At 50.7% G+C, this 24851-nt stretch overlaps 1 protein-coding gene across 1 annotated transcript; it reads right to left on the bottom strand.

The window, feature by feature from the left end:
* Positions 1–6745, bottom strand: SCN4B (sodium voltage-gated channel beta subunit 4). Its single transcript, XM_035140042.2, has 4 exons — positions 5789–6745; positions 4742–4988; positions 4296–4422; positions 1–3860 (listed from the first exon to the last, which is right to left on the bottom strand). Exons 1-4 carry the CDS (start codon positions 6245–6247, stop codon positions 3770–3772), a joined length of 924 nt encoding a protein of 307 aa, XP_034995933.1. The 5' UTR covers positions 6248–6745; the 3' UTR covers positions 1–3769.
* Positions 6746–24851: the final 18106 nt, after the last annotated feature.

The raw sequence follows: 24851 nt of genomic DNA, 5'->3' as shown, positions 1-24851 counted from the left end.
TAGTAAATATAAACGATTTATTTCATTCAGGGCAATGAAGCCAATTACAGCTGAAGAGTGCAAAAGAGAAGTCTCGAAGGCAACACCGGTTACCAAAGGTGCACCTGTGCTTGGCCCAGCCTCTATGCTAGCCTGCCGCCTCCTCTTCCGTTCCTGGCATGAGCGCATGCAGGCAGCGCCAGGCTTGCTCCAGCAGAGGCTGCCAGCCTCTTTGGAAAAGGAAGGAGGGCAGAGTGGGGAGGCCTTGTGGCAGAAGCAGCTGGATCAGGAGGGAGAAAGAGCTCTGCTCGGATAGTCTCTTGTATTCACAGAGGGAGCAGGGCGGGTGGGGGGGGCACGCATAAGCGCAAGACAGCTTGGTGATGGAAAGCCCTTGGTGAGGAAGGCAGGGCCTTGAGGCAAGCTGCAGGCAGGGTCGTCATCCTCAGGGTCCTACTGCCAGGGGAAGAGCCACCAGGGGAGATGAACAGGCCTCCCAAAAGCCAGCACAGGACCAATGGCCCACCAGCCACTCTCACGGGCAGGCTCAGGTTTCACACCAGAGTCTAGCTGGCCACTGCTCCTGGTGGCAACTTGCCCCCGCCCTGGGGCAAAGGCTCAGCTTGAAATAAAAACAGAGGTGGGAGGAACATTGGGGGGGGCATCAGTGTTAGCCCAGCCAGGAAGTCCTCCTGGGCAGAAGGTTCCCTGGCCAATGCTGCCCCTCAACTTCTTCCTCCGCCTTAAGCAGCTAGTGCCCCCTGCTGGGCTGCTCCGGGACTCCCATGGGAGCTCTGCCTGCAAGCCTGGCTGTGAATTGGAGCCCTTCCTTGGCCCTTCCAGGCTCCCACCTTCTGACATTATTGCCAAACGTCGCAGACTGTGACTTCACCCTCGTCCACCAGCCTGCTTAGGCAGACGGTTCAGAGGAGTGCAAGTGGAGGGTGGGGTGGTAGTTTCTTTTTCTTTGGATTTGCTGCTACACCCAGTGAAGAGGATTCATTAACCTGAGGAATCTGGTTAATTTGTCCAACACCAGCCCGTCCTGTCGGCTGCTGCTGCTGCTGCTGCTGGCTCAGGCTGGGTTGCACTGTTATTGCTGTTCACACCTCCTTGCGTGGGGGGGGGGGTCAAGAGGAAGGAGGAAAGAAAGCAGACATAGGAGCAGAAATCAAAGCAGGATCCAGAAATAGGGGGATGGTGTCTTTCCAAAGCTTGGGGGGGGGAGTGCAAGTCACAGCCAGGAAGTCACTTGAGAGAGCTGAGGCCCTCCATGTTTGCTGCCACAGCTGCTAAACTTCTTGTGCTCACTTTGTGTATTAGGGTGGGAGGAAGGCCAGCACACACTTACGACATCTGACAATGACCATGAATCAAGCCTCTTTACACCCCCACCCCCACCCCGGGTAGGTTGATATTATTACCCATCGTATGGGAAGCTGAGGCACAGATGAAGGATGTGACTATTTCAAAGGCACGCAAAAAGCGAGAGAAAGAACTCTACTGCGGTGGGAGCTGACCATTTCTCCTACTCCCCAGAACAAATGGCATCTTCTCAGCCACTTTTCTGTCAAACGCAGAAAATGTATCTCTTCGATGAGAAAGGGGAGTGGGGAGCACCACCCAGAACTGTCTCCCTCCTGCCCTCCCTCCTCCCCAACCTCTGGGAGGTCAGGAGCTTAGCACGCTGTCCTGCCCAAATTCACCCAGACCAGACAAAGCGGAAGAGGTGGCCTCTTGTGGGTTGCAGGACAACCTTGTGCAGGATTTGCAAACGCATAGCTTTCATTATCATTAGTATTAGTGTTGTTGATGCTAGTCCTCATGGTAAACAAAAGAAAAAGCCTGAAAATTTCTGCGGTAAGCTCAAAATCAGCATGGATCTGGGTCCACTATCCTACAGAGTGCCGAACTTTTATTTCTTCCCCCAGTTTAAACAGGGGAAGATAACATTCCAAATTCTGAAAATGCCCAACTGAACCAAACACACAACGATGGGGATGCAGCTGTGAGGTTGTCATGCTTCTCTGTCTGTGTCATTTTGCAGGATCCCCATTTGGCCTGGCTACAGGGACATAGGTTTTTATATATATATTATTATCACAGAGGAGATATTAGTGGCTCTAGCAAGCCAGTGTGGTAGAGTGAGACCTCTGGATTTAGGGTGGTATATAAATAATAATAATAATAATAATAATAATAATAATAATAATAATAATAGTGGTGGTGGTTAGGGTGTCTGATGAGGACCTGGGATACCAGGGTTGAAATCCTTGCGTCAATGAATTCCTCTCAGCCTACCTTCACAGGGTAGTTATGGGGATTAAATCAGGAGCAGGAAAACCATGCATACCATGTTGAGCTCCTTGGAGAAAAAGGTGGGATGTAAAATACAGAATGGGTGGTGTCAGAGGGTTAGGGGTTCCAGGCCTCCCTCCACCCTTTGCCAGCAAAGAGGGACCAACTTGCCATAGGAAAGGGGAGCTTCCTGCAATGGGGGGTTTAGGTCTGCTGGGTAGCAGAGAAGACAAAGCCTTTTGGACCAAGTGTTTTGGTCATGATCCTGGCAAGACAATGTAACCTGCAGACACATGCAAGCCTTGCAAGGTTCCCATCAGAGTTGCTCCTGACCATGGCCAGACAGAAGAGACTCCCTTCCTCTTCTCCCAGCGGGAAGCCCAGGAGAGGAGGAGCGATATAGAGCCAAGCGGCAGGCCAGCTAGGAGGGGAGGGGAGCGCCAGGGAATTGGCTTGCTTCACACTTAAGGCCTTGGCAGATCCAAGGCAGTCCAAAGGCCTGAAACAAGAAGCCAGGTTCCTGGCTCTCTCCATCTCCTCTCTCACCAGGAGACCAGGAGGAGGAGCCAATGCAAGTAAGTTGGGCCCAGGACCGTGAGTTCAGGAGCCCCAGACTCACCAGTTGGGTTGAAAAGAGGCTGCCAGGCTTAACGGCTCACCTTGCCTAGGTGCCATTCCTCACTACAGTGTGGCGGCTGAGGGCAGAGCAAGCACCGCTTTAGGAACTCCAACCCCGAAGGGGTGCAGCATGAGCAATGAGAGCCAGGCTGCTTCTCTTATCCCCTCAGCCTCACAATCACACAAGCATTAAACAAAACAAACAAAAAATATTGTATAGCTATTGTGGGAGGTAGGGCGTGGGCAGGCAGTAGTGGTGACAGAGCAGCAGGCTCCAGATGCAGTTTGCAGCTTATCTACTCTCCCACCCACTCCAGGAGGCAGGAAAGATGACAAAATCCAGCAGTGGTACAGGCAAAATGGCGCCTGGCTCCCAGGGGTGCTTCAAACTCCTATTGCCTGTGCAAGTTCTATCCCAGCAGTGTTGGCCCTCCCATCCTTTAGAAATGAGCCTCGGCTCCTGTGAGAGGCTGGCAGGGAAGAGGGTGCCAAGCATTTCCCCTGATGGATCCCAGCCCATCTGTATCAGCTGGTTGCCCTCTGCCCAGGAGGAGAACCAAGTCCCTGGCACCACGCCCACCTGCCAGCCCAGGCTTCTGCATTGCATTGAAGATGCCCAAGCTCACACCTACCAAATCCCACCTGGCAGCATCCTCTTCATGGCTTAAGAACTACCTGAGCACACAGCCCCTCCTCCCCCCAGCCTGCCTGCCCAATGCCTGCAGTCTTATCTGAGAAGCAGTGCTGGTTGCAGCCAACTGTATAATATAGTCATGTGTCTCAAGCATCAATCATTTGGAAATGGTCGACTCTCCTCCTCTTCCTCCTGGGCCTGGATTTCAGGGCCACACAGGTCACCGGTTCCACAGCAGCCTCAGGCCTTTGGGGCGGATTTCTGTTCTGCTTTGGAGCCGGCCAGCCCATTCTCTGTGTTGTCATTTCCTGAAGAAGTCACAAGACACTCTCTGCGGAGAACAAGAAAGAGGCCAACTATCACTGTTCCCGGCAGCGTGTCCTCTCCTCAACCACCACAGCCTGCTTCACCCTTCTTCTATGCAATGGCAGCCCCGAGGTGGGGAAATCTTCCCATTCAGCAACCAGGCCTCCCAGAGACATAAGCCACACTCAGGAGGTTTGGGGCTCAGCAGGGCTTGCAACAGCAGCCCAGGGTGGGACAGGGATGAGATGGCCTCCAGGAAGGCAAGGAATCCCTTCACCCCAGTGATACTCCAAAGAAAGAAGCCACGCAAGTTGCCTACAGCATGCTGGAGCCCACATGCTGTGTGCCATACTGGGCCCCACTTTGCTCAGGGCCTCCCAGCCCCTCTGGTGAAAGGGAGCCTCTCAGTCTCTACTCCCAAGGGGAAGGTGGCAGGGAATGGGAATCCAACCACACTCACTTCTCCCGTGTCTTCTTGAGAATGAAGAGGGTGACTTTCTTGATCAACATGATGAGGACCAGGAGTCCAATGACACCCCCGACGACTGACACGATGATCACCGTTAGCGTGTTGTCCTTCTTCTCCACTGGGGAAGGGAGCGGATAAGGAAGGGTGAGGCAAGAGGGCCCCAGGGTGGTAGGGTGCCCCCTGCCTGCACATCCATGCCAGGCTGTGCCATGAGCCAAGGAAGGGGCTTCAAGCACCCCCTTCTCTCCCTTCCTCCCCAATATGGCAGCTTTTGGGTGAGATGCAGCCTCCACACCTTATACATGTGAGGAGGACCCAGCTTGTCTCACCACCCAATGCCAGGGCTGGGAAAGTAGCCCCGACACAACCCCTGGGCAAAAGGAGCAGCTGGTCCACTGTGGCCCCCAATGGCTGCCCTGGTGGCAACTGGTACTTACTTTCCACGACCACTTTGAGCGTGATGGTGGCACTATGGTTGGCATTCTTCTCCCTTGGGTTCTTAACAAAGCAAGTGTATTTCCCAGAGTCACTGAACTCTGCAAAGAGGAGCAGGAGGGAGACGTTGAACTCCCGGTTATCCTTGCTGAGGGCAATATCAGTCGGCAACTCGTACTTGATGAGAGACCTGTACTCCGGGTAGGGCTCTGGCTTGGAGTCTTTGTTCTTGACGATTCCTTTGAATATCTGCAGCAAGGAAAAACCAAAGAGCAAAGGGTCTGGTGGTCCAGAAGAAGCTTCCCCTGATGGGTCACACAGTCAGGGATGGGGTGGGAAAAGAGCTGCTTGATGCATTCATCATCATCATCATCATCATCATCATCATCATCATCATCATCTAATCACCCTCTATACATGTGTCTCAAGGTGATATACAAAAAAACAGCAGAAACACTTAAAAATAGCAATAAGAGTTAGAACAAAGACCCATTTACCCAGCTGGGAAAGCCTGCTGGAACAAAAATATCTTGCAGGGTTTCCAGAAGGTGCAGAGGATCGACACCTGTCCTATCTCGAAAGGGAAGCTGTTCCGCAGAGCAGGAGCAGCCACACTCAAAAGCCCTGCTCCATGTTATACATCAGCTCAAAGTGCACAGCTGAAAAGGGCCGGTTTCTCTGGACAGCCAAAACTGCCAAGGAGAGACTGCCTCCGTTTGGAAGCTCCTGAAGGATACTCTGGGGATAAGAGACCTACGGGGGGGGGGGGGCCTTTCTTTACCTCCCCTGTGACCACAGCTGAGACAGGAAGGGGTGGGCAGCAGATGGTCACAGTTCTGTATGTGAGCTGTTATACATGGAAGGAATTGGGCCGTCACTCATTACTTATTAAGACACGTGTATTTTGCCTTTGTGCCCTAGACTTAGGACCTTCAAACCAGCAAATAATAAAAGCAGTAAAGTTACACCATTGGCTGTTAATGAGACTCATGATGCCTTTCCACTTTGCTATCCAACCCCTCGCCTGCAAAGTGTAGTAAGCCACACACTTCAGTGCTATTGCTGATCCACGAGAAGTTGGCTCTCTCGATTCCGATGCAAGAGCTGAATGTGCAGGGCAAGAGGACATCCGTGCCATTCTTTACAAAGATAACGGCCGTCTTGCCCACCGAAACCTCCAAGGCAAGTGTCACAGAGCAGAGCTGAAGGCCTAAGGAGGAGAAAGCAGAGGCACGTTGACTGCGATGTGGTTCTGCTGGGGAAGACTCTGGGCACTTCCAGACTGTAGCTGTTTTGGGGTGAAATTCGACAGCATAGCGGCAAGTACAGGCTGCGCTGCTATAGTTGCTTGGGAGTTCTTGTGCAAGAAACCCACTTGCCCCAAAGAACAGACTTTTTGCCATAAAGAAATTGATTGGAAGATGCATTGGACAGTATGGGCTAACACTTGCTTTGATGAAATAAATGTCATCTAACCTCCCCAGGAACAAATCAGAGTGGGCACTCATTAATTTGCCAATGTTATCTTCCTGCAAATCAATCAGAATGAATGCTCAGTAAACAGGCTGTCTGGAAGTGCCCTCTTTTCCTCCACACACCTCCAGAGAGGAAAGCAGAGCAGCTGACATCACCACCAAGCAGGAAGCCCTCCCCAGTGATGGACATAGGTGATGTGGGATTTCTAGTCAAGAACACAAATGCATGATTGCCAGACAGGCACATGAGCAACTTCACGCATAGAGTTCTAGAATTAATATAGAAGGTGCTGTATGAGGTCATTTTTTTAATGCTTTGGTGGGAATTTCTAACAAAGGAGAGAATCTGATGTATTTCTTCTGTGTCTGACCTTTCTCTCTTCTTTCAAGCCGGTGATGTGAGCCCAGATGCCATTATAGAAATTAATTTTGTATTTTGTAACTGATTTTTAACTGCATACAGTATTGATGTATTTGCTGCCTGCACTGAAATGTAAGGAAACCTTTTTGTTCATCTTGCTAAAACATGTGGTTCATTCTTAGCAATGGGGACAAAAAAAGGAAGGTCAGCAGATCACAAATAAATGGGGGGGGGTGTAATTGCCTAATTCCTAGCTTCTAGTAAGCTGCAAATGTGAATAAGTGTTTTTTCATTTGCAGCCTGCTTACTCTCATATTTCTCTCACACATTTGGGACAGAAAGTTTAAATTTTAACTTCCTAATTTAGTCCTCAATCCATCTCCATCAGGTGAGCAAAAGGAGCTGCCTTCCATCAGGGAAGCGGCTATTTGTCCATCTAGTTGTGTTGACATTACTGAGCTAGATAGACCAAAGTGTCTGACTCAGCACAAAGCAGCTTCCAATGTTCTTACGACCTCAGGCAGAAAACGATTTCTTTCATCACTTGCAAATTGCCATCCTTTTAGCTAGAGATGTCCAGGGTTTCCTCCTGGGGCCTTCTGCATGTAAAGCATGAGGTCTATCATTGAGTTCTGCAGGCTACTAACCCAGAGTACATCCATGGTGATGTGCAGGCACCCAAACAGTTTTCACCCAGTATTTGACAATTGTCAATGCACCAGTATTAGTGGGTGAAACAGTATTAGTGGGTGAAATGGATGAAATTGGGACTCTGCAGCCAGCACTGGTAGGGTTAGTGGCAGGAAGTGGCCACCCTGTCCAAGGGGCACTGGCTACCACAAAGTTCAACCTGCCCCAGGTCTCTTACAACAAACTGGCATGCCTTAAATGCAGAGGTTTACAGCCACCACAGAGGGTGTTTAACACTAGCATAAAGTCACCCGAAATAGTCAGAGAGGCCACATGACAGACAGTCTCAGAAGATGTTTTCTAGACAAAGAACATGTTGACCAGAATAACTGGATTGTCATTGAAATGATGTAATGTTTGCTTCACAAAGAAAATGAACATGAACACACACACACACACACACACACACACACACACGAAGAACATATTTTTTTCTTTGGCCAATAACACACCCTTGTGCCAAGTATGTGCTGATCACCCTAAGCTAGGCAGATGCAAGCCTAAGACTTGATCACAGCATCAAATGTGGACATACCAGGGTATGTTCTGAAGGGATATGAGGCCACCACCTTGCTGAAGGTAAGGATGTTTGGGTCTGGTCAGGGCCATAGATGGGTGACCTCCTGGGCAGTTCATAGGTTCCATAATGGAAGAGAGGCAGGGTATGAATGCTAAGAACATAGAAATAGCCTGTTGACAGCTGACCAGCAAGGCAAAAAAAAAGGCCATATGTCCATTAGAAACTTGTTCACTGGAATGTTATCTAAAACAATCAGAAGAGTGAACGCTTGTTCAACAAATGGCATTAATGAAGAATACCGGAATGGAGGCCAATGGGCAGAAGCTCCACCTCGGCCAAGGACCCTTTAGCTACCTGCCCTCTGAGTCCTGCCTGACTGCCCCTCACAGCTCAAGTACCCAAATTCTTCTGGGAAAAGGTGCCACTAAAATACTTAAGAGACTTAAGAGTTGAAGAACAGAGGTGGTATGCTTAGGAACATTCAGGAAACTGTTAATCTCATAATTGTTAAATCAGTCTATAGGCTGTGTTCAAAGTGAAAGCATTGTAAACCACAAAGTCTATAACTCTATAAGCTGTCATATGCGCTATTAGGATAAATAAAAAGCTGACTGTTTAAAGCAGGCATCCCCAAACTTCGGCCCTCCAGATGTTTTGGACTACATCTTCCCCGACCACTGGTCCTGTTAGCTAGGGATCATGGGAGTTGTAGGCCAAAACATCTGGAGGTCCGCAGTTTGGGGGTGCCTGCTTTAAAGTTTCAAGCTGCCTCTTAGTGCTATTTATTTCCCTTCTTCCCTCCAGTGCTTAAGAGTTCCAAACATACAGTGTCAGTTCAGGGTCCAGAGCAGAACACCATTCTCATCAAAAAGGTTGCAATCCTTCTTTGGGGCCCTAATCTAGAACCTGCAAAAGAGGGGTCACACCACACAGCATGAGAATGCAAGAAGAGCCTGATGACTCCTGCATTGCAGGGGGCTGGATTAGATGACCCCCAGGGGCCCCTTCCAACTCTGCAATTCTATGAATCATCATCCCAATGGCTCATCTAGGCCAGCATCCTGTCCTCACAGTGGCCAACCATATGCCCAAGGTTCTCCAGGGTTTCAGGCAGGGGCCTTCCCTACCTGGAGAGGCCATTGGAGATTGAGCCTTGAACCTTCTGCATGCAAAGCAGGGGCTCTGCTCCTGAGCTACAGCCCTTCCCTTCACCAGGGGTCCTCTGCAGAGGAGCGGACATGGCTCATCCTTAGCCTGTCCTCATACATCAGGAGCTTCTTCTAAGCTCTGTAAAATGAGCGCAGCTCTGTCCACCTCTTGAAAGGCCTGCAAGGGGGATCTGCAGTTGTCACATATGGGGAAATCAGTGAATGTTGCTTAAGATTGGACAAGGTAAAGGAATGGGGAATCTCCCAAGATCTGAGCATCCTGCCTTGTAGATACCCAGAAATGAGGTCCACCTCTGCAAGAGATGTGGAAATGGGAGCATGAAAGTGCAAGGTGCTCCTGAAGACACCCCCCCCCAAAAAAAAACCCTCTCTCAGAGTGTTTTGCACACCTGCATGCTACCTACCCTCAGTATTTGCTAATTAGCCCAGCCAGACAGGCTCCATCTCTTATGTGCTGTTTGTCCCCACCAAACATATCTGGGCAGCCTAGTCTCTTTGGAAGATAGCTTTGCCTTTGGTGCTGCAGCTGACAGATGACCTTCAGGCTGCCAGCTTCAGAGCTGCTGCATCACGCACTTGCATCTCTCTCCCCCCTGCATCTTCTCATATATATTAACAAAGCAGAGAGAGAAAGGAAGTACCGGGAACGCATAAGGTCCTCTCTTGCTGGTTCCCCCACAGCTTTGGTCCTGGGCACCCACTCAAGAGGGGCCCAGCTGATGAAGAGATTCCAGAGTCCCCACATCTTCAGTGCGAAACAAGTATCAGGAACTGGGATTGATGCAGTTGCTAAGCTGTGCACCATCACATCCTCTACTGCACGTGCCTCAGCCACCGTGCTGGAGTGCTCTCTATCCAGCTTGCCTCCTCACAGAGCCTGGAAAAGTGGACTCCCAGACCAAAGGCCAGCCCAGCAAGACTATAGATTTGGAGAGGTCCTGTGGCCAGAGCCAAATAATTGTCCTGCAAACCCTCTGGTTGTACAACTGTGTGCTCTTTGGGGGCCAGCAGAGCAACTACCCTCTAAAGTATCTCACCACGCTCCAGCCAGCAAGTCGGCACCTACAAAGGCTCTTCCACCCTCAGAGCTCAGTGCAAGGAGCCCAAAGGAAGGGTGCCACCTACTGCATCATAACCCTAGCTGCAGGAAACCCCTTGGCAGCACAGTGGGCCTCAATGCTTTTGCCCACTTGCTATGGCTTTGAGGGAACTGACAGGAGAGCAAGGCAGCTGCAGAACAAGCCAAGGCTCAAAGAATTGGGAGCTTGCCTGTTGCGGAAGAGAATGCATCCAGATGAATCTGGCTTGGTGCTTCTGGAAGACTGCAGAAGGATCCCAGGCCATGCCCAGGAGCTGGAAACCCAGTCCGATGACCCCTGCCAATTCCCCGGCCTGCTCCACTACTTTGGGCTTCAATCCTGCCATGACCAGCACTTTGTGACAGCTCCTTTCTGCATCTCTAACCGGCAGCAGCAGCCAGTCAGCCATTCTGCAGCCTACCAATGGAGTCAATGATGAAAGGTGGTATGAAAATCTCTTAAATAAACAAAAGGATTAAAAGGTAAAAGGGAGCTAATAGAGAGCAGATTTTGGGGCTCCTTGGGTCAAGGATTAAGTGGTACCTTCAGGAGCATCAGGAAGATCTCAGTGGCAGAGCAACTGCACTTCAAACTGAAGGTCTGAGGTTTAATCTCTAGCTTCTCCAGGTAGGGCCAAGAGGCTCCTTTGCCTGAAATCCCGGAGAGCCACTGCCAGTCAATGCAGAGAGACAGAATGCTGAGCTAGATGGACCAAGAGCCCGAGTCTGTATAAAGGCAGCTTCCTATGTTCTCCAGACAGGGTTAGGAACCTGCAGCTGCACACCTACATGGTGTGAGCTGCCTTTCTGAAGCCAGCAGCTTCCAGAGTTTCCAAGAGGGTCACAGGAGGCCTCCTTTCTTCCAGGAAAGGGCTGCTGAGCAACCAGTTCCATTAGGAGCAACAACCTGCCCAGGCCTCCTCCTGCAAACGGAATGGATGGGGGCCTCTGGGGGCCTCATCATCTCGCTGCAGCTCCTGCCAGAAAGACTCTCAAAGAGTCATCCTGGGGCTATGAGCCACCCCAGAAGAGCTAGGGAGCCTCAGAGCCAGGGCCAGCCCCCAAATAGCAGAGGCACAATCACAGGACACATGCGTAGTCCTTGCAGCTCATTGATACAAGGTCTGCTCTGTGGATCCCCAAGAAACCCAGTGCTGATATTTGTAAAGCAAACAGAAATCAGATCATTCCATTGTGACCCTTCCTTGGCCCCTCTCCCTCCATTTCTTTTTTTCAGCAACTTGGTGTTAATGTTTAAACAGGGAGGTAGCCAATCTCACTCTGTAAAACACCACAGACAATGGTGATGCAATTAATCAAACAGTGACCAAGGCAGACCAAGGGAGACTAAAGCCTGGAGCGACTCCCCACTTGCCTACAGTGAAGCTCTGGGGTGGTCAAGTCAGTCAACATCTACTCTGCACAGCATAGGCAAGGATTAAATGCTATTTATTTTATTAGACAAATGATATAGCACTTTCCATAGGAAAATACTGAAGTTGTGTAAAACCACAATGAACAATGTACCGTATATCTATCTAATTCCATTTAAAAAAACTCAAATCATATTGATCAATGGTAAGCATAGCTAGGTGGCATTTCGGAAAAAGCATGTGTGGAAAATAGTTTTGGGGCCAGCATCACAGGACTGATGCAGCTGACGCTTGCCTGATAATAGCAGGGATGGAATTCCTTCCACAAGGCAGGAGATGCAGCACTGCTGTAAATGCCCTGCTCCCCCTGATCACGGGGTGGGCACCCTCTAAGACGCACCCACTGTTGCCAAACTGGCCAGCTTGTTTTATTGCCCACAGCCCCCTGGAGTAGCAGGGAGCCCAAAAGGCTCTACAGGATCACAGGAGATATTTGGAAGCAATCCAAGCAATGCCCCATAACATTCCACTATTCCATAGGGAAAGCAGGGTCTTGATAGAATAACCAGCTCTATCCACTGGGAAATTCCCCAGAGCATTCAGGAATCCATTAGCCTGTGTAGAAGGACCATTCTAAGAGGTCCCCCACCCCTGCAGGGAGAGACAGATGCCATAAGCCCAAACTTCACCAGGGAGTGGTCTGACCATGACAATAGGATCCCCTACCTTCACAAGGACCCAATTGAGGATATGCCTTGCATTATGGATTGGACCAATGATATATTGGGCCAGCCCCATGGTTGCTCAAGAGGCCATGTAGGGCAAGATGTATCCTTGATGTGACTGCTGAAGCCACCCAGCAGGACCACCATTCTGGACTTTTGAGACTGCCTCGGCCATCTCTGGGCAACTGAGTGAGTTACACACCAGCATTATGCACCAGCTGTCTCTATGGCCCAATACCAGAAGCAGGCCCTCTAAGACAGATCCAAGACAGAGCAGTTTTGTGGCGCAAGAGATGGCTGCACAGAGGACCATGACAAACTTGCCCTGCCCCCTCTCTCCAAAAAACCCTCCAGCCTGGGTTGGTGCTGCACAAAATGCCTGGACAGCAGAGCTGAGTCAAGTTACATACCCTCCAACATTTCTCTAATAAAAATAGGGACGTCCCATTCCATAATTATAATTTTACTATTTATACCCCACATATCTTACTGGGTTGCCCCAGCCACTCTGGGCAGCTTCCAACATATATGAAAACATAATAAAACGTTTAACTTTTTTTTTTAAAAAAAAAAACATTCCCTATACCCCCTATTCAGGCAACTCAGGGGTCGGATATCTCCATATGCTCCAACATTTCTCCAATGAAAATAGGGAAAAGTGGGACATTCCAGGATCAAATCAGAAACTGGGACAGCTTCTCTAAATCAGGGATGTCCCTGGAAAACAGGGACACTTGGAGGGTCTGAGGTCATTCAAGTTACCTGGGTCTAAGCCATCCAGGGCTTTACAACTTAATTTTGAACTGGGCTCAGAAATGAACAGGAAGGCAGTGCAGCTGTTCCCTATGACTGGAAGCCAACGCTCACAGTCCCAGCTCCCATCAATAGTCTGGCTGCATCATGCCAAACACTTAGCAGTTTCAAACCCGTGTTGAGCACGCTACAGTCATCCAAACATGGCATCACTAAGGCAGATGTCAGACCCGCCATTTCAAGTAGCAGATGCAATGGGCACACCAGCCTAAATTGCTCAGAAGCACTCCTAGCTCCAGTAACCACCTCAGCATCTAGGTTTAAAACTGAGTCTAGGAGCATGGCTAACATGTGAGAGCACCCCATTCAAGACAGGTCACACTCTGGTCCCTGGACTGCCCATTCAACTTGACCAGGAGCATGGAAGACCTTTGCCATCTCTGGATTGCATTTCCATTGACTTGCCCACCCACAGACTTGTGCTGCCTTGGAGCAGAATGCACAGGGAAGCAGGCATTGCCTGTTGACCTCGCCTTAGAGAGCCATCAGTAGGCTTGGTGGTGGCTATGTTCCACCTCCACCTCTGAATACCAGTAAAACACCAGTCCTGCTTGTGGGCTTCCCAGAAGAGACATCTGGTTGGCCAATGTGGTCTGAACTAGATGGGTCCCCCTTGGCCTGATCCAGTAGCAGGGAGCATTTTTAATGTTCTGACACTGACTCTGAAAGGGGGAGCCGAGTAGGGCCATCGTGCCTAAATTAATGACCAGTGGCCTGGTCTTGGGTCTGGGGACTTCGCTGTTCCCAGGTCCCGATGGGCCAAAGAGCAGGGAGCTCAGAGCAGGAGCAGGGGCAGGTTTTTCCCCACAACCACAAGATGGGAGGGCGGTAGAGCAAGCTTTTCTTTGCTTTGAACTAAAGGCACCCATTATCAAAGTTCTTTTTCCTTAGGCACTGGTGTGTGTTGTGTTGAAAATATACACTATTTAATATACCTATTCCAGAACGATTTTAAATAAAAAGAGAAGAAATAATAATTTTTTAAAAGATGGCAAGATGGGCTTCTAGGCAGACTGGAGCCCCAACGGGGAGGAGACAGGAGCCTGTCCCAACAGAGCAGAGCAGAAGCAAATGTTGCCTTCCCCCCCCCCCCCCCGCCGCCGCCGCCGCACTCAGGAATCGGAGGATCCGGAGCTGCAGTTTGGACAGCACAGCAGCAGTTTCTTCCTTGCAAGGGAGCCCCAGCGGCACTGCGGGTGCGGGTCTGCAGGATGTCCTGCTGGGGCCCCGAGCTGCTGCAGTTGCTCCCGGGGAGGGGGCTATCCGCCGAGTCCTCCGGGCCTGGAGAAAGCCGGTGTGTTGGCGTGGGGAGGGGGGCGGTGTTTCGTAGCCAGGCTCCCGCAGCCAAGTTGCTGGCAGGCGCCCACTTTGCTCCAGCAGCCCAGATGCCGGCGCGGTCCTCTTCGGGGTGAAAGGCGCCCCTGCTTTGCGGTGTGGCAGATCGACCGACCGACCGACCGCCCCGCTCCCTCCATCCCACTCTGCGCAGCTGAGCCGGCAGCAGCTTCGCCTCTCCCAGCCCAGCCCGGGCGCGCCGCCTGCGGCAGGACCTGCGCCGGGTCCCCCCTCTTCACTCGCATCCGCCGTTCCCTTCCCCGCCTGCCGGCACCGCTACTTACCCACCAGGGCGACCCCCAGCCAGCCCCTGGCCCCGCCGCCCGCGCCCCCGGCCATCTCCTCGCCAGCTGCAGCGCCGCAGTGGCCTCTTCCGCCGGCCCGAGCGAGCAAGCGGCGTCCCAAGTGTGGCTCTCGCTCCGCCGCTGCCTGCGCTCGCTGCCAGCCTCCGCGGCTCTCTCAGGCTCCAAAAGTTGCCGCGCGCGCGACCCGCCCCCTCGAGCAGCCGCGCCTTGGAGGCTCCGAGGGGCGGAGGCAGCCGGCTCCAAGCCGCTTCGCGGGACCGCCTCCTCCGCAGCGAGCCCTGGACGGGACCGAGAAAGCAGAAAGCCTCTTTGCCCGGCCCGCGAGGCAAGCGAAAGTTGCGGGACTGGCAGCTTGGTAGCGCCGACAGGGTGCGTCGATTGGAGCCCTGTCAGCAAGCAGACAGGGAAGGCTGTTCGCGTGGGTCACTTCAGGGTTTTTTGGAAAGGCAGAGAGCCTCCGCCGGAGTGAGAACCCTAGAATCTGGGTCGGGACCAGTAAAAAGAACGAGAAGTTCCCTTCCTCGCCCTTGATGCCATGGGCTCCGAAGCCAGCCTCTGCAGCCATGCCTGCCGGGAGCATCAGAGTGAGTGGAAGTCCTCCTTTATCAGGGCGATGTCCTTACTCGACCCCCCCCCATCCCAAATGCCCTTGGGCATCCCAGTTAGTGGGTCCCACCCACTCAGCATTGATCATGACACGAGTACTCTAGCCCTTCTTTCTGACTGGAACCGTCCACACGTGAAGCCCACCTGGCCTCATCCCGGAGCTCTCTCTTCCTTATCACCTGGCCTGGGTGAGAAAAAGCTGCACAATATAGGCAGTCGGTCCTGTGACCAACCGGGTGGGTGGTGCTGTCCACTTCAGGACCAGCCCTGCCATTAGGCAGGGTGAAGCAGCTACCAAAGAACAGGGACAATCATCATGAGATCATGGTGGAGCAGCTGCCACAGGCCTTTGTGGTGCAGCTGGCCAAGCCTGTCTTGCCCCTACATGCTTCTCTGGAGCATTGGCCAAATAGCTTTTAAGAACATGACATAAAGGACACAATAAGAGCCCTGCAGGATCAGGCCAAAGTGGGTCTTCTGGTCCAGCATCCTGTTCTCACAGTGGCAATCCAACTGCCCATGGGCAGCCTGCCAGCAGGACCTGTGCAAGAGCACTCTCTCCTCCTGCGTTTTCTAGCAACTGATTTTCAGAGGCATAATAGGGTGTTAAGGCTAAAGAGAGACTCCAGCTTGTCTCCAGGGTGTGGCATCCAGTTGCAGGTGCCATCAGCAGAAGAGTAATGGGGATAGGCATCCATTAATGGATGGAGGCCCTCAAGGAGTTTGCAATTGTGCCGCCTCAGCAAGCACATTAAGAACAGGAGGAGCGCCCCACAGCTGGATCAGACCACGTCCTGTTCTCATAAGCAGGACATGAGTGCAGCAGCACTCTCCCAGATTCTGCTCCCCTGAGAACTGTCCTCCTATTCTTGCTCTCTGCTTCTGGTTCTTTAACCAGTTACTGACCCATGAGAGGCGTGTGGGATTTCCAGTCAAAATCACAAATGCATGATTGCCAGAGAGGCACCTGAGGGGCTTACACACATCATAGCTGTCAAGTTTTCCCTTTTCTCACAAGGAAGCCTATTCAGCATAAGGGAATTTCCCTTTAAAAAAGGGAGAACTTGGCAGCTATGCCACACATAGAGTTCCTGAATCATTATAGAAGGGACTGTATGAGGTCACTTCCTTAATGCTTTGGTGGGAATTTCTAACAAAGGAGATAATCATATGTACTTCCTCCCTGTCTGAGATCTCTCTCTTCTTTTAAACCAGTGATTTGAGCAGACATACATGCCTGGGCTCTGCTTAGAGCCCAGACTCCATTTTGGAAACTATTTTTGTAGCTAAGAAATATTTTTTCCCCGCATACTACTCTTAGGTATTTGCTGTCTGCACTGAAATGTAAGGAAACCTTTTTGTTCATCCTACTAAAACATGTAGTTCATTCTTCACAAAGGAGACAAAGAAGGGACGATCAGCAGACCACAAATAAACAGGGAATAAAAGATGTGATTGCCTAATTCGTACCTTCCAGTAAGCAGCAAAAGTGCAGAAGTGTTTTTACTCTTCTAAAAGGGCTATTTACTGTCATATTTCTCCCACACACATGGGATAGGTGGTTTAAAATTGAATTTACACATGTAATCCTCAATCCATCAAGTAGGAAGCTCTCCTATCATCCCAAGACTGATAAACTTAGTTGAGAGTGGTTGGTGAGGGGCTGTTGTGTCACAAGGACAAAAATACCATTAGTGACTACTAACCACAATGGCTGTATACTACCTCCACTGCCAGAGGAAGTATGTTTCTGAATACTGGCTGTTGGGAATGACAAGCAGGAAGAGTGCTACTGTTGCACTCAGGCTCTGCTTTGCAGACTGTCCAAAAGGGACATCTGATTGGCTATTGTGAGAACAGGTTGCCGGACTAGTTGGGTCCCCTTTGGTCTGATCAAACAGCATATTTCCTTACCTTCTTATGTTAAAACAGAGGCAATCAATTCACTCAGCTTCTCTGTAATCATTTTCCACCTTCAGCACACCTGTGACTCCCTTATTACCCAGAGGTCCAACCATCTCCCTAGCCTGTCTCCCGCTTCTAATGTATTTGGGCATAACTTTCTTTTTCTTTTTCGTTTCTCTTTTCCATTTTTCAGTTTGCTACAAAACAATAGAAATCAAGCAGAATTTTACAACTTCAAACAACAAAAAGTGCCCCGGCAAACATACAGACTTGTATCATGCTTTACAATAAAGTTTAATCATATTATTCCAAAAGGTCTCTCCACATTTGACAGCTCTCTTGATTCTACTTGTTAACCACACTGACATTCTTTTAGCCTTGGTTGTGCTTTTTCTGATTTGCCATCTATATTTTAGCTGAGAAGATTCTATTTCCCCACCCACCTAGGCTCCTAGATCCCTTAAAGCACAGATCCTAGGCCAGGCTGGCTTGCTTCTCTGCCTCCCTGATGCAGTAACCCATATCCTGAGCTGAAACGGGGGAGATGACTGGCCAAGGAGAGCCCATCTAACGTGGGGAGCAGGACAAGCATTAAAGCACAGGAGTCAGTTAAACAGAAGCACCTAAACATATGATGCTGCAAGAGATGACAATTTCTTGAGCATTGATCCATTGCGGCAAAAACAACACAAAGTCTTGCGACGCCTTAAAAACTATTATATGCCACATCGCACCACAAAGGAATTCACTGCTGCATCTCCCTGAATCACCAGGAGAGCAGCAGAGGCCATTCATGCCTGTGCATGTGCTGCAGTTTTAATACAATACTTTACAAACAACAGCAGGTCATGAGTGATACGTGATACAAAAAAAAAACCTTAAGCCAATTTTGGTTTTCTCGGATTTTTTTGTGGCTCTTTGATGTGAGGCTGGACCAGTTCACCACTTGATCATGAGGACCAGAAGCAGAGGCATCACCTGGCTCAACAGCAACCTGACAGGGGCACATGGCTGGCTTAGCCCAAATACCTGCATCTTAGGATCCCTGCCGCAGTGGCATGCAAGGAAGGAGCGCCAAGGCTGTGAGCTACTCACAATGCATAGGAACATAGAAAACTGTCACTGGCCTACCTACTACTGTCCACAGACAGAGGCTCTCCAGGGTTTCAGTTGGGGTTATCTCCCAGCCCTGCCTGGTGATGCCACTGGGGAATTGAACCTTGAAACTTCTGCATGCAAAGCAGGTGTGCTACCACTGAGCTATAGCCTTTTGCATATTAATAAAGCCAGCTTGTAACAAATTTAACAGTTCAGCATGCACGGGAGGCAGCCAAATTTGGATTCCTTTTTAGGGATGACAAATGTGGCACAAGGCATGCAACCCTGAGTTGTTGCAGCTTCTAGTGACGGCAGGACACCTCTAGCCATTCCAGTAAGGTGCCTCCTCTGAGCCATCTCCCCCCCCCACTAACAGAGGCTAGAATTCAGGAAGGGGGTGGGGCAGAAATGAAAGTAAATTATGAGAGAGAGCGCATTTAAATGTGCAAATGCTGGTCTAGCAATTTTAGGCAGCAATCTCACATCTGCAGTGGGCATTCCTTTCAGTAAATGACCTCAAAAGAAGAGGACAGTTCAGAAAGGGAAGGAGGAAGACCCCTAAAGAGAGGCAGCAGTTGAAGGCAGAGTTGCAATGGCTAGTGAAAAGGGGGTAATTTCTGGGCAGAGAGTCAGCAGGCAGAACCCTTAACTGGTGAGTCTTCTGCTGGCTTAAGGGAAGTGATAGACATGGTAGGTCTGAGGGAGGTTGGAGTGCTGCTGCTGCTGCTGCTGCTGCTGCTGCTGCTGCTGCTGCTGCTGCTGCTGCTGCTGCTGCTGCTGCTGCTGCTGCTGCTGCAGTGGCTCCCAAACCTGCAAGGAACCGTGACTCAGGGATTGTGCTGTGAAATAAAGAGCTGTAAAGCTGCCAGAAACTCACTGCAAGCACTTTGGGCACCAGCTCTGCATGGGGAGGGGAGGGAGCTGAATCCATCCTGGAGGTGGTGCAGGATTTCCACTGCAGAGAGCCAGCTCAGGTGGGACTCCTCTGAAGAGCAGCCAGGACAATGACCCCAGAGCCAGCAAAAGGACTAGCGTTTTTCAGTCCCTCTGCCTAACTAGAGGGCTGGACAGTTTGCATCAAAATGCCCCAGCATATCACATTCAAGGCTATTTCTGTGTTGGTGTTTGTTGCCAGCAAGAGTCCTCCTTGAGATGCACTAAGGGGCATGGTGTGTGCTTCAGATGCAATGGTTAAGCAGGGAGATCTGAAAAGGTGAATCCCCACAGCAGCCTTTCCTAACCTGGTGCCCTCCTGATGGTTTTGGATGAAATGCCTAACAATCCCTGGCTAGGGCTGACAGGAGTTGTAGTCCAAACCATCCGGAAGGCACCAGATTAGGGAAGGCCACTCCGTCCAGGAACATGCATAGCTGCATTGCTGTCAAGGGAACACAATACAGCACAGACCAGTTACCAACAAGGCCTCCCTAATAGGTACTGGCCTGCTTGGCTCAAGCATTATTTCATGTAGAGAAGATGGGGGGGGGGCATGTTCAGCACTGATGGATGAGGCATTGGACCTGCAAGTATTTGTTCTTTTCTCTCACCTGCTCTTGCCTTTGGCACACTCTAGCACTCTAGCCTTGCTCAGCACTTGGAGCACAACCTGGGAAGCTCATAGGTTGGAGACAGCCCTTCCCTCTCTTCCTTGTCCCCAGGAAGACTTTGTCATCAGAAGTATGCTCCCTCTGGACATTCAGCTTCCATTTTGCTAACATGGTTGATAGCCACAGCTGAATCAAGCCTCCACGAAGTCCTTAAAAAGCCAACTGCTTTTTGCCACTACGTAGTAGTCATCATGACTGATCTCTGTGATAGTGCCCTTCGCTTGAGCAGAAGTCCGCCCCTCTCTTTGGGAAAAGGAGCCCCTTGCCTAGGCAGACTGCCCTTCTCTTCTATCTCCCTTTTTAGAAAACAATTTGCACCTTGATGGGAAGGTGGGGGCTGTTTATGCCTCATCCATGCCAGGTGCGAAGGCTGACTTTGCCTGACATGAGCCACCATGGTGCCCTCTCTGTGTGCTCTCTCTGATTGATCACAAGGTGCAAAAATAGAAGTGGGCCAAGGAGTAAGCCCAGCAGGTGTTCAGAAAAGTGCTGACTTAGCTACGTCCTCCAGGAGAGTGGAAATCAGGACATCCCAGAGGATGTTTTGGTCCGGGAGTGGGGGCTGGGAATTTTCCCACGTTGGTGCAGAGAAAGTTTTCCTTGGATAGGGATGAATCTCTAACCTCTAAAAGACATTAATTCCAGATGCTGTGGTTATTTCAAAGGAATTGGAAAGCTCCTCTATACATGATCAACAAAACTGTTGTCTTTAGTACAGTACTCTGGGTTCCAGCTATGCCTAACTCAGCTATGCCTAACTCAGAGGACATTCTGTAGGTGGGCCAACCATGATGTGAGCTTCTTCCCACTGCAGTCTCCCCCCCCCCCCCACCAACTGCCCAACATGCACAGAATTGCATCACAGGTCTTCCCCTCCTCCCCTGCCCTCCCATAGCACTCCCCCACCTCCACCAAGTTTGGCACCCAACCCCTTCCGAGGTGATGTTGAAATACAGAAGGCTTGGGAGTGTCTCCTTTCTGCTGAGTTGCACATAAGGTGCAGGGTTTGGTTTCAGGAAAATCCAAGCATCCCTAGATCTGGAGCTGTCAGCTTCTGCAGACAGGTGTCACCTTCCCAGAGTAGCAGGAAACCAGAGATCCGGGCTTCTTCCGGCTGGAGTAGGTAGGCCGGAGGGTGGTGGGAGACTCATGTTTCCAGGGCTATTCTGAGAGCATGGGGTAGGCAGACAGGCAGCAGAGTCAAACCAGGCTGCTCCTTACCCTCTGCCTGCCCTTGGTGGCTTTGAGACACCTTGACCACTGCCTCCTCCCCCTTTCACTTAGGGTTTTCTCTTGCCAAGAAATGGCCCCCTTCTGCAGAGACTGGAGTGGCTCCCCATCATCTCACCTGAGCCTCTCCTTTGTGGACAGAATGGAAAGGGCTGTGGACTCCCGAAAGCCTCCAGCTGTGCTCTCCCCTCCCCCCACAAGCAGAGCTTTGGGGCCCCTCAGGCAGGCATTTTATTGTGGGTAAAAAGGTAAAGGTGAAGGAAGGAACCCTGGACAGTTAAGCCCAGTCAAAGGTGACTTTGGGGTTGCGGCACTCATCTTGCTTTCAGGTCAAGGGAGCTGGCATTTGTCCACAGAGAGCTTTTCGGGTCATGTGGCCAGCAGTACTAACCCGCTTCTGGTGTGACGGAACACCGTGATGGAAACCAGAGCAGCACACGGAAACACTGTTTATCTTCCCGCCGCAGAGGTACCTATTTATCTACTTGCACTGGGGTGCTTTCGAAGTGCTAGGTTGGCAGGAGCTGGGACAGAGCAATGGAAGCTCACCCCGTCGCAGAGATTTGAACTGCCGACCTTCTGATCAGCAAGCCCAAGGGGCTCAGTGGTGCAATTAGTGGTGGATTTGGTCTGCTTTATTAGGTGTCTGGTGATGTTTCCCTGAAATTACCACATTATTGCTATCTGGAGGGGCTACAGGATACCAGAAGCAGAACAAGAACAAACCCAAGCATTTGTGGTATGAAAAGTTGTAGGATTGTGACAGGATATGCACTGACTCGATATGAAACCTCAGAACTTTTGCACACACACAAATAATATTGTTGCACACCACCACAATCTCTGCCAAGCAGTACCAAAATTCCAGAGGTTCCAAGCTCATATTTCCATTGTGAATTCAGAGCATGGCAGAGACTGCAATGTTTTCAGATATTTGGTTTATTTTACACCTACGTATGTATACCTAAAATCTTCCATGGAGGGGCTGCAGAACATTATATCCCAACCTAGCAGTTTGAAAGCACGTCAAAATGAAAGTACCGTAGATAAATAGAAACCGCTACAGCGGGAAGGTAAACGGCGTTTCCATGTGCTGCTCTGGTTTGCCAGAAGCGGCTTTGTCATGCTGGCCACATGACCTGGAAGCTGTACGCCGGCTCCCTCGGCCAATAATGCGAGATGAGCGCGCAACCCCAGAGTCGGTCACAACTGGACCTAATGGTCAGGGGTCCCTTTACCTTTACCCTTTACCTTTATGTATACCTAAAGTCTTCCATGGAGGGGCTGCAGAACATTACCGGGTATATCCCAAGTGTCTCTCATTGCGCCTCTCATAGCTTCAGCAAGCTTGGGACTTAAAGCAGCAGTCAGGCATGGCTCTGGTCTTTCAGCGCAGCCTCCTCCAACCAGCACCAAGATGGACTTCTGGTCTGCCAGCAACTTGTGGAGGTCTGCCCTTGGTTCCTGTACTTCCCAGAACACCTTGCAGAAAAACCCAAACTCCTACAAAAAAAAAACATTTCCTGCCACCTCATACCCCTCCCTGCCACCTGTGGCAATCACAGACCTGAGCACCTTCTTTGATATATAGGACATCCACACCTGTTGTCATGTTAAAGGCTTATCCCCAGCGAGCTACATGCCATGGGCAGACTGAGCTTGTGATCCTAAACTTTATTGCAACAGTGCTTAACATTCCCAGTATTAGCTAAATTCTTATATTAGGGCAATACTGAAAGCAGGGTCGTGTATGACCAGCACAAATTATCCTGCAGGTGTAATTGAAAATGGGTTGCATGATCTTACCTTGCCTCAAAGAAACTATTATTATTATTATTATTATTATTATTATTAGAATTAGAATTAGAATTAGAATTAGAATTTATATACCGCTCTATACCCAGGGTTCTCAGGGCAGTTCACAGAATAAAATCAAGATATAAAAACATAAAATACCTAATAAAAATAAAAACAACCCAATATCCCGCCCCCCACAAAATAAACATTTTAAAAGGGCATAGTATGTAAATGGGGTCACCCAAAGGCCTGGTTAAAAAGGAACATTTTTGCCTGGTGCCTAAAGATGTATAATGAAGGTGCCAGGTGAACTTCCCTGGGGAGAGCATTCCACAGACAGGGAGCCACTGCAGACCAATGATGGTCATGGGCTAGCCAGAAATGCCCCCACTGGGGGGGGGGGTTCAAGTCCCAGCTCCACCCTGGGCTCACTGGGGTAAACTGCTGGGGCTCAGATCTCCTCGGCAGGGAGGCCTTTCTCTGCAAACAGATGCTTTGAATCAGAAGATGGAATGCCCTAGCCATACAGAAGAAACAGCTCCCCCCAATTCCCCACCCTATCAGCAATATAGAGCTTGGAGTGGGGGGTGGGGTTCAGGCACACACTGCATTGCCAAGCTCCAAAACAATAGCTTCAAGATGCTTTAAATGTCCAAAGTTCTTTTTTCACACACACCCCAATAAAAGCCCTTCATTGACCTCTTAAAAACAGAATCGCTTCCTACCCCATAATAGGGGGGGATATGAATTGTTTCTGCCACAAAGAGATGGGCTTAAATTTGATTCAAGGCCCCACCACAGCAGACTTCTTTGAGTGCCATGGCTAAGACCCAGGTAATGAAATGCCTCTGACCATGTGCAGAGTACCTTTCACCACCTACCGGTAGGTATAATGGGAAACAGCTTTCCTAATTCATAAGCATAGGTGTGTGAAAGGAGAAGGGCCCCTTCTCCTTTCACACACCTATGCTTATGAATTAGGAAAGCAAGGGCCGAAAGTTACCTCAGCAAGAAGACAGGCCTTCATAGAATTGGAAAGTTGGAAGTAACCCTGAACATAGCTGCCAAGTTTTCCCTTTTCTTGCGAGGAAGCCTATTCAGCATAAGGGGAAATCCCTTTAAAAAAGGGATAACTTGGCAGCTATGACCCTGAAGGTCCTTGCAATGCAGGAATATGCAGCTGTCGCATATGGGAATCGAACTTGCGACCTTGGTGTTACCAGCACCACGCTCTAGGGAAAGACCTGCCCACCTCCCACCTACCGGTAGGTGGTCGTACTGGTGCGGGGGGGGGGGTGCAGGAGGCAGCACTTCGGGCCCTTTCAAGTGCAGGCGGGGCGGAGGAAGGCACTTATCTGATGGTAAAGGCTGGGTCACTCTCTCCACTGAACAGCTGAGGGTGAATTCAAGGCCAGTTAGCAGTTTTTGTTCTGCGCGTTGAGAGCCGTGGCAGTTGCCATCCCTCGGTAGGCTGGATGGGTTGTCGCCTCTTCTCTCTCCCCCCCCCCCCCCGCCGCCCGCCCAAGTGCTGATATGGCAGAAAAGGTCCCGGACAAGGAAGCTGTAGTGTAGGCCAACCTGCGCCTGCACCTTCAGAGTTGCTGCACCTTCAGAGTTGCTGCACCTTCAGAGTTGCTGCGCTAGGGCCCTGCAGCGGCCCCGAGTTGTCTTTTCCCAGAGAAACTGGCCAAAGACAGATGGTGACTCTGCAAACTCCGGGCAAAGAAGCGGGAAACGCTCACCGACGGAGCGGGCGGAAGGGAAGAAGCCGACTATGCCACAGCCGAGCCAAACCTGGGCGGCGGCGGGCGATAGAGGGTGCTGTCCAGCCAGCCGGCTTTGGCCCCACTCTGCGTCCCGGGGCGGAAAGTGCGGCGTCCGTCCAGGACCACCCCGTCGGAGGCCAGCGAGATCGCGGAACAGCGCGCTGACGCCCCGTCTTCCGCGGGGGTCTCGCCCTCACTCGGGAATTGTTGGCCAGGCCAGGTCCAGGACTCGGGAACTGCGAGATAAGCCGCCAGCAGG

This window comes from Zootoca vivipara, chromosome 15 (genome assembly GCF_963506605.1).
Source record: "Zootoca vivipara chromosome 15, rZooViv1.1, whole genome shotgun sequence".
NCBI lineage: Eukaryota > Metazoa > Chordata > Lepidosauria > Squamata > Lacertidae > Zootoca > Zootoca vivipara.
Note: the sequence above shows the minus strand (reverse complement) of the source record. Positions and strands in the feature narration are given on the sequence as shown.

Excerpts from the sequence above, each read along its gene's own strand:
- SCN4B (XM_035140042.2), bottom strand. The coding sequence starts at position 6,247 with ATGAGTGCCCACTCTGATTTGTTCCTGGGGAGGTTAGATGACATTTAT. Across the intron at positions 4,989-5,788 it reads GGATCAGCAATAGCACTGAA|ATATTCAAAGGAATCGTCAA; the intron begins GTGTGTGGCTTA and ends TCCTTGCTGCAG. Across the intron at positions 3,861-4,295 it reads CTCAAGAAGACACGGGAGAA|AGAGTGTCTTGTGACTTCTT; the intron begins GTGAGTGTGGTT and ends TGTTCTCCGCAG.